Source organism: Mesocricetus auratus, unplaced genomic scaffold (assembly GCF_017639785.1).
Source record: "Mesocricetus auratus isolate SY011 unplaced genomic scaffold, BCM_Maur_2.0 Super-Scaffold_4256, whole genome shotgun sequence".
In the NCBI taxonomy this organism is placed as follows: Eukaryota; Metazoa; Chordata; class Mammalia; order Rodentia; family Cricetidae; genus Mesocricetus; species Mesocricetus auratus.
Window position 1 is genome coordinate 68,557,424 of NW_024429182.1, and position 8,989 is coordinate 68,566,412.

Consider the following 8,989-nt stretch of genomic DNA (forward strand, 5'->3'; position numbering starts at 1 on the left):
TCTCTCTCTCTCTCTTTCTGTCTCTGTCTGTCTCTCTCTGTCTGTCTCTGTCCCTCTCTCTCTGTCTGTCTCTGTCTGTCTGTCTCTCTCTGGTTCATTCCTAGCTAGCTTTCTTATATAACCCAGCTCCATTTGCCTAGGGATGGCACCTCAGGGGCTGGGCCCTCCCACATCTATCAAGACTTTTGTCACAGACACACTTGCCAGTCTAATCAGCGCAGTTCCTCAGTTGAGGTTCCCTGTTCCCAGGTGACTCTAGGTCATGTCAAGTTTGCAATAAAAATTAACCAGCCCATTTGGCAACTGAATATATAACAAGTGGTCTTAAACTAAACCTTGAATTGGAGAGAAAATAATGTTACTAGGTCAGTGATATTCAAGTATGATGCCAATCATACCAATGGCAAGCTTCCTGAAGTCCATAACCACCTTGTCATTATATTTTTAAAAATTCTCTTTCTTAGGAAACTTTCCCAAATAGCACGCTGGGTGAAGGAGCATTTGTACATAGCTTACTCCAGTTCAGAGAAGTGTGTGTGTGTGTGTGTGTGTGTGTGTGTGTGTGTGTGTGTGTGTGTGCAATAATGATGCAAACAGACCAGGGATAGAACACTAAGGTAGGTGACTCAGAGCAAAGAGTGTACCTGGGGACGACAGTGGTCTTTTCTACTCTGTGATGGGCTAAAACCCTCCACATTCATAGGAAGCAAGCATCAAATCTTGATCTTTTCCTCAAAGAGTGATAAGTACAGTGTGGTCGTTTCTCACGATGTTGGGCAACCATACTGACATGGCAGCCCTGTCAGTCAACAGATCTAAGTAAGAGAAATACTTATATTAACAATTATGAGATAGCCGCCAGTAAGAACCAAACAAACGGCCAAACAGCTTCATAATTAATGTAGCTTCCTGTGTGTTTATTTGGGGACTGCAACACAGCAGAGCCCAGGCAACTGGCGGGGGAAAAGCCAAAGGGGCTGGCAAGGAAAAGGCTCTACTCTACAGTGAACAATGGATATCCTATGGTGGCTTTGAGGCAGGCTGTGAGGTCAGGGAAAATAAAGATATCCCAATGCATTTTCAACATGGGTTGTGCTCAGTTTAAGATGAATGTAGTCCAGGTAAACTATTGCAAATTGAGGAGCCAATGGTCTTTGCACTATTCTTGTTTTTCCTCATGTTCCAAATAAAATATTTTTAAACCAGGAATTAAAAACAAACAGGCCTTTCATCTTGGCAATTTCATTTCTGGAAGTATAACATAAGGAAATAATCTGAGATGGAGAAAAACAGGCGCTTGAAGGCCAGTTACTGAGATGCAAATGCTGGTAAAACATCAGGAATCAGCTAAAAGCCAAGAACTGACCCTGGATCCTTAAACAGCTGGAGATAGGAGGAGACGGAGCTTGGCAGGGCAGGAAGAGATTCCAGGCAGGACGAAGCATGCACAGTATGGCTACCCCTCTGCAGAGAGTTCTAGGGAGGTCCCTGTGTGGCTGTGTCAGACCATAGATGGTAGAACCAGAGATCAAAGCCAGAAGCAAGATCCACATTAGAAGTGTCTCATTAGGGGATTGTGCCATGGGCCACGAGATGATGGAGACTTCGTCTTGGGATGGCACTGGCACTGAGGAGTGCTCACTTTGGAAACAGAATTGGCCTCATGGTCAAGGTGAGGTCAAAGCGGTGTCCAGAGGACTCCCAAGGTTCTAATGTGTTCCAAGGACTTTGTGCCAGGAGAGTGGTGTGCAGCAAGGGCAGAGGGCTCTGAAAGGGCCAAGCAGGCAGTTGGATATTCAGGGTTAGAAATATTCAGTAGAGGAGTAAGGACTAGAGATAAAATCTTTTTTTGAGGTGAGAGGTTTTCTTTTCTTTTTGTGCCTTTCTTTGTTTTCCATAATTACTGTGAAAGAATGTTGTCAGAATTCTTTTTCTTTAATGACTTAGGCAATAGTCTTTTGCTTTTCTGACCTAGGCAGGTAAAGAAGATAGCTGACACCAGCAGGTCCCTAGCTAGAAGGAGCTTAAAGAACTTCCTTCTTCCTGACCCCACCTGTAATACCCTGAGTTTCAGCTCTCATCCAAGGCCTGGTTGTTAAGAAAGTGGGGAACTGGAAACTAAATGGCAAGACCACATACATGTGGGTGTGGCCACTACTGGCACATCCCCCCCGCCAGCCCATGCTTCTCCCCACACCCACCCTGGAGGCAGCACACCAGCTCTAACCTGGGGGACTTCAGCACCTTATGCAGCAGATGCTGAGGGATGTGCCGGAGGTGGATCTGTGTCCCCACCAGAGGTACCAAGTTCATTGCCAGCCACTTCTCGCATGCTGCGGTGAGCTGCTCTTCCTTGTACTGAGGAAGCAAAATAGGAAGGCACTGGATAAAGCAAGCTTGGTTCTCAGCCCCCTCTGCTGGCTTGTGATGACATTGCATGCAGATGTGCCCAGTTTTCATACAATCTACACTGGGGGTAGGCACAGGGGGGGTGTGGGTTTGGGGTGGGGGGGAAGTTGGAGTGTGGAGGGATGGGGTGGTGCAGAGTATTAAACTCCATCAGAGTATTAAACTCCACCAATTTAAATCACTCCTATGAAGTCAGCTCCCAGTTATCCCTATGCCACCAAAGGAGAAACTGAGGTCCCAAGGTACCTTCTCTTTTTGTAGCCACACATAGTAACTGACCCAGCAATTGACCCAGCTACTGTTCAGGCTGCCTGAGCTGAGGCTTGCATGTTGAATACCCTGGGGTACCTTCAGTGACCCACTACAAGTCTGGGGCGCTCAGAGGCTGCTCCAGCATACATTTTAGAAGCAAGAATTAAAAGGCAGGAACCGCAGTGGAGGTGGCACTCAGTCCCACCTAGACACTATTGGCCATTGATGGCTTCTAGGAGAGAGACTTTTTAAATCTACGACCCCTGGGAAATCAACCAGGCTCCGAGAGCATAAGGACAGCACCAACTGTACTCCGTGGGTTTGAAGTAAACTAACAGAGAACACACATCTTGGCGGTTATGGAAAAGGAAAGGATGTGGGAGAAGATAGAGGATGGGGTTTATATGGTTAAAATACACTATACAAAATTGTCCAGATCTAATAAGTGTGTGTGTGGGGGGGAGAGGAAGAATGTGGAAAAGGCTCCTAGAATCAAAGGATAGTGTCAGACCTTGTATGTCCTTGGGACGTGAGTCTTTCTGGGATAAAGACTTGCTGAGAAATGGCAACCAGAATGCCAGGGTGTCACCAAGACTGACTTTCTAGAACTGTGGAGTGACTCTGAGAACCAGGTGGTTCTTTGGCAGACATTAGGGTATTTCTTAGATGTAGCACCATGACATGCTGGCTATGTGGGAACTGTTGCCCCAAACCTCACAGTGTGCCAATAGACACGAGTGGAGTGATCGCTGCAGGGCGGGGGGTGAGGGGGTTGGAATTTGTAGGTAAGGCTTGACCAGCACAGGCCTTCAGCAGTTAGAGCCCTGAGCAGTTACATCCTTCCTCATGCTCATTGTCCTCTGATAATGAGAGCTGCATCACATTACTGTCCCCAACACTGACACACTGGCTGGACCCAGGTGGGGCAAAAGCTCATGGCCCCATCTATGTTCTAGAAGGTACTTACTGCCCTGGTGAGAAAAATCACACTAGAAATTGCTCTCAAATCCCAAGATTAAGGCCTTTCAAACTATTTTCTCGTTTATGCATTTAAAACATTTTCTCTTTTCTTTTTTTAAACTTTCTAAAGTTAAGTATTTCTACTCTTGAGTTGGTGCTTTTGAGTAGACATATTGGAGTTAGGTCTCGTGGGCAACATCCAGGGTCTGGGAGCTCTTGAAGCCCTGGCACCCCAGGGCCCACAAACCCCATCCAGCCATCCTCACCTTGCAGCCAGCCAAATAGAAGTTCTTGACGGTGCTCGGTGTGAGTCTGGTCAACATCATGTTGATACACCTGTGGAGAGAAAGCTGCTGATAGTGACGACCCCATATGCTGTCAGGTCAGGGGGGTGGGGCAGAGACTTGTTCAACTCTAAGGTGGTGGCAGAGACCTTTCACTGGGAAGGGAGCCCTTATTTTAGGGACTTGAACAAAACCAGCAGGCCTGCTATAAGAGCTCTGCTAAGGAAGGGAGGAGAGGCTGGAAGGAGCTTAGACTCTTCAGAAGGTAACACAGCAGCCTCTTCAGCAGAGAGTAGCACTGTGGCCTGGAGCCAGAGAGGCTTTGCCAAGATGGACTTTGGATGCCCTCGTGCCCAAGGCATTTTCTTCCTGACACGCTGCTAGGCGACCTCAAATGCTGTCCTTTTCTGTCCACAAACAGGTTCCAACAGTAACTTTCTGATAAATATCTCAGTTCTTTCTCATAACTAGGTCTGGTTTCCACTGATGAATTCCTCACCAAAATTCTATTTACTGATCATGTACACTGGCCCAGGACTTTGATGTACAAGGACAAAGCTAATGGTCAATGGGAAGACACAGACTGTTAAGTACACACTTGAACAGGTTATCATGTTGTTACAATTGGTTAGCGGTTAGGACAGACACATTCAAACTACAGTCCAACACATTTGTCGATGGCATTGTGTCTCAATGTCAAAACGTTGGACACCCTTGGGCTAAAAGGCTAAAGCTTTAAGGTACCATGGGAAAGCCGAAAAGAGGGGATCTGATAGTGCTTAAATCCGAAAAGCAATCAGAAACCGAAAGAGTGGAATTTAGAACCTGAAACAGCAGGACAAAGAAATGGCTGGGGCAGGCATTGAGAGGCCAGTGTCCCCAGAGAAGAAAAAGCATGCGGGAAAGCCTGTGACAGGAGCATGTGCAGATTGTGAAGGAAAAGCAGGGATGACAGAGCTGACTGCCAAGAGAGAGGGACAGGTGAAACCGAAGTGAGCATCATTTGGGCTCATTACCGCTCTGTGGTTATTGTGAAATCAGCTGAGATGCACTTCAAGGCTAACCAGGGACTCTGGCATTTGTTGATTCCATTTCTGTGCACGCATGTCTAGGTGTGTGGGGAGCTAGGCACACATGTGGGACTCAGAGGACAGCTTACCGGAGTCAGTTCCCTCCTTCCATCTTGGGGATTCCTAGGGATCAAACTCAGGCGCTTGGGTTTGGTAGGATGTGTCTTTCTTCTCTGAGCCATCTCACTGGCATACTCTAAACATATCAATGAAGTCATAGTGGCAGTGAGCAGGGGGCTCCCCATCCCCGTGCCTCTAGGAACTGCTTTTTCTGACTTCCATTTTGCTGTGGCGCCTTTACCAACATGAGAAGGAACAGAGACTCATTGTCCATTTTCTCTTTGGCTGTTGCTAAGGACACAGAAGACACCCACAGCTGCTCTGCCTCCGCAAAGTGATTTTTAGGTAATTTTAATCTCCATTTCATGACACTCATCAGGTTTCCCCTAGCCTTAGTTGCTAGGATGCTCAGAGCTGAATGTGTGGTGAACCTGTGCTATGGTAGACAAGTTTCAGTTTATCCATATTTGTTTTATTTCTCCCTAAAAAATAAAAATAAATTAAGGTATCCAGTTGGTTTTATTTTATGTGCTGATTTTAAGGCCTGTGCTAGAACAAGGTAAGAAATAACCTGTGAATGAATAAATAACCTGGCCATGACCAAGTTACCCTCTACGCTTGTGTTCTAGGAGGGCCTCGCAGCTGCCAGGAGACTTGCTCCATCAGGGGCTTGGCTTTGAGCACAGGAGACCATTGTGCTGAGTAGATTCTAGGTTTATAATAATCTTGCTATTGAACTTAAGGGTCACAGTCTGAGTCCCAAGCCAGGTGCCTCAATAAGGCAATTGAAAGAGCCAAATTAAAAGAAGAAAGCAGAAAAAGGAGATTTATTCTGGCTAATACATTCTGCTAATAAATAAATTTATTATTTATTTATGTGGGCACATTGGGAAAGAGAAACAAGACACAGTGAGCCACACCACCCCAAATATGTCTTTGGGGTTCTGATGTGAGATTAAAGTTTAACTAGAAGACAGTCTGGGCTCAGTCTCATCCTGCATGGTTGCGTGACAAGTTGTCAGAACAGTTAGGAATCTTTTTCCTGGACACAAGATCCACTCCCCCTCCCCCTTTGCTGACACCTTTACCTTTTCTCAGCATGGGATTCCTGGGAAATTTTTCACTTCTCTGTGGTCCATTGTTTTGTTAGTCTGATAGATTAGGAGGCACACATGTCTTTTTAGAATGTCTTCATTTCTGCCAGGGTCTGTTAAAACTCCCTACCTTCTGTTCGGATACCTCTGGTTCATAAGATTGCAAAGCCCACCAGTTCTCATGTTCGCGTCTCTTGGAGCTCCCTTCTCCCCAGACCTCGCTCAGATCCTCTTTGCCTCCCGGCTTCATGTCAGTACCAGCCTCTCACAGTGCCTAAACCACACCACAGAGGGCTCCCGCTTAACCACGCTTCATCCTTCAGGTCCCCCGCTTTACTGACTACACCAAATGGAGGGAGCTGACCTCTGAGGTCCTGTATGACCTGGGCTCATCCTAAACTCCTGACTGACCTTACCCTTCCTGTTCTGTTCCAGCCACTCTGAGCCATCCTGTGACAACAGCACCGGTCTCAGCTGTCATCCCAGCCTGACTACCAATGCAGGCATCAATGAGAGAACCTATGCACCATCACCAGGTGACACATGTGTGCACAGATTCCATCTGTGAAAGACCTCCAGGATGTGTGATTCAGACCCAAGCAGCTGTCAGGGTGATTTCTCATGAAGCAGCACGTCAGCTGAGATAACCTGCAGGGTCTCATCTGGTGCCTGAAGTCACAGTGCTGTAAGAGTGACCCAGGGCAGTGTTGTCTTACTACATGAGCAAGCACGCGTGCATGCACGCATACTCATGCACACTACGCTCATGACTAGCACACCCCATCAATTGTACCACCAGCTTCTCAAACACAAGCTCAGCTGTGTGGCAGGCCTGCCCTGGCCTCTGACCTGGAATACTAAGCCCATTGGGCTCATCTGAAGAATCTGGGGGAGGCTCCATATACCCAGGCTCATGAGCATGTCAAGAGACTTGGCTCATTATGACCAAAGTTCTACCTGTTCTGGCAGTCAGAATAAAGCAGGGGAGGAAGCAGGAGGATAGAGGGGACCTGTTTTTCTTGGATGAGCCATGGATGAGCAAGGAACATGAATGCTAACAGTCATTTAGGGCTTCCAGTATGTGGGCCCAGGAAACAACTGCTCAGAAATGATCTAAGTAAGCAAGCTGCACTTCCACAGGTATTACAGAAACCGGCTAGGCCAGTGGTTCTCAACCTGTGGGTCTCAATCCCTGTGCATCACATATTGGATATCCTGGATATTTACATTATGATTCATAACAGTGGTAAAATTACAGTTATGAAGTAGCAACGAGGTCTGGGCTGAGTTGGAGTGGGTATCAGATACCACATAAAGAGGATGGAACGTCTCAGGCAGACAAAGTCTGACTTTCTCATTCTTCATTGCCTGCATAGCCAAGGCCAGCTTCCTTAGACAACCACAAGACACCACACAAATTGATTCTGACTTAAGCTGCTCGCCTCCCATCAGCAACAGCTACACAGCCCTGCAAGTCTGGCCATACGGATGTACTGGAAGGCTTTCTCAGACCCCAGACCCTCTCAGTGTGTCCCCTGCAGATTAGTCCAGACCTCTGCACACCCAAAGAGACCTTGGTCTGTGGGGCATCTGAGAAGCTCCAGGTGGAGTGCCTGACCTGAGGCTTCCTTGGGTACTCCCAGAAATGGGTTGATGGCTCAGAAACACATGTAGCATTCAAAACTGAGGCTTGTCAAGGAGCTGAGGTACATCCTTGTAATTGGAGCACTCAGGAGATTGGGGCTAGGGGATTACCAGTTCAAGGCCAGCCTAGGCTATGTAATATGTCCTTGTCAGCTACAACCCAAACTAAAAACACACTGAGGCCTGGGGCAGTTAAATGAGCAGACAGACCATCTAAGTCTTTGTGACAAATTGCATCACAACTGCAAAGGAAATCAGACAGCCACACAACTCCACTTCATGCCTGTCTTCAGAACCAAAGGGATTCAGTAGGTATGCATCCCTGCAACTTGGAGAAGGGACAGGACAGTCTAGAAAGACAAATCCCACAGAAGGATTTCCTTGTGGCACATATACCCTTTCAGAAGCCTCAGCACAATGAGAAATGTCAAGGGGGACTTCAGAGAAGTGTCTTTGCTTATCACAGGCACACATTGTACTTGAAGTTAATCCTACCCAGCCAGACTGTAACATTTGGAAGTTGTTGACTTCACTCCACCCTGCTTGACTCATTTCCCGTGTTGTGGGGACTTTTGAGCCATAGGATTTCAAGTGTAGCCACTTGCCCATTGGTCTTTCTGCTTCCCTGGCATCCCAAGGAAACCCAAGAAAAGTTCTGGGAGGAGCAGAGGAGTGAATGAGGCCTGAATAAGCACACACACACACACACACACACACACACACACACACACACACACACACACACACCACCCCCGCCAAGCCCTAGACTAGAAGGGGTTAGGACCTCACAGAAGCAAGCAACAACATGGCTACCTCACCCGAGCCAAGTGGGATACTGTGGCGAGTAATTGTAGGTTTGGGGTCCTGGCTGCTCTACTTGGAAACAAGTTTTGTGTCTCTTAGGCTCAAGCCTCTTCACTAATAGAGCTAGATCAGGAACAAGACCTAATCTTAGGGCTGCTTGTGTGTGTGGGGGTAGTGGGGAGAAGGAGTTAAGCCCTGCAGAAAGCTGAGAACCATGGCTGACCATGGCCAACCCGCCATCTCCAGGCTTTGGGGCCAGTGTCCCCTAGTCCTTAGCAAATCCCAGGCAGCGGTTAGGGGATAATGATGAGCCACAGTTTATGACACAAATCACTGAAGCATGTGGTTAATGGGCAGCTTACTACAGAACTAAACTGGGCCTTCACCGCTCGCTCACACAATTGCTTTGAAG

General features: G+C 47.3%; 1 protein-coding gene across 2 annotated transcripts in view; it reads right to left on the bottom strand.

The window, feature by feature from the left end:
- The window catches only part of Btbd16 (BTB domain containing 16), a 44,199-nt gene that overhangs the window by 20,054 nt on the left and 15,156 nt on the right, over window positions 1–8,989 (bottom strand). For both annotated transcript variants that reach the window (XM_040752946.1, XM_040752944.1), the window contains exons 8-9: window positions 3,888–3,957; window positions 2,228–2,358 (exon numbers count right to left, since the gene is read on the bottom strand). In XM_040752946.1, the coding sequence (XP_040608880.1) occupies window positions 2,228–2,358; window positions 3,888–3,957 (201 nt within the window). The remainder of the gene's footprint in view (window positions 1–2,227; window positions 2,359–3,887; window positions 3,958–8,989) is intronic.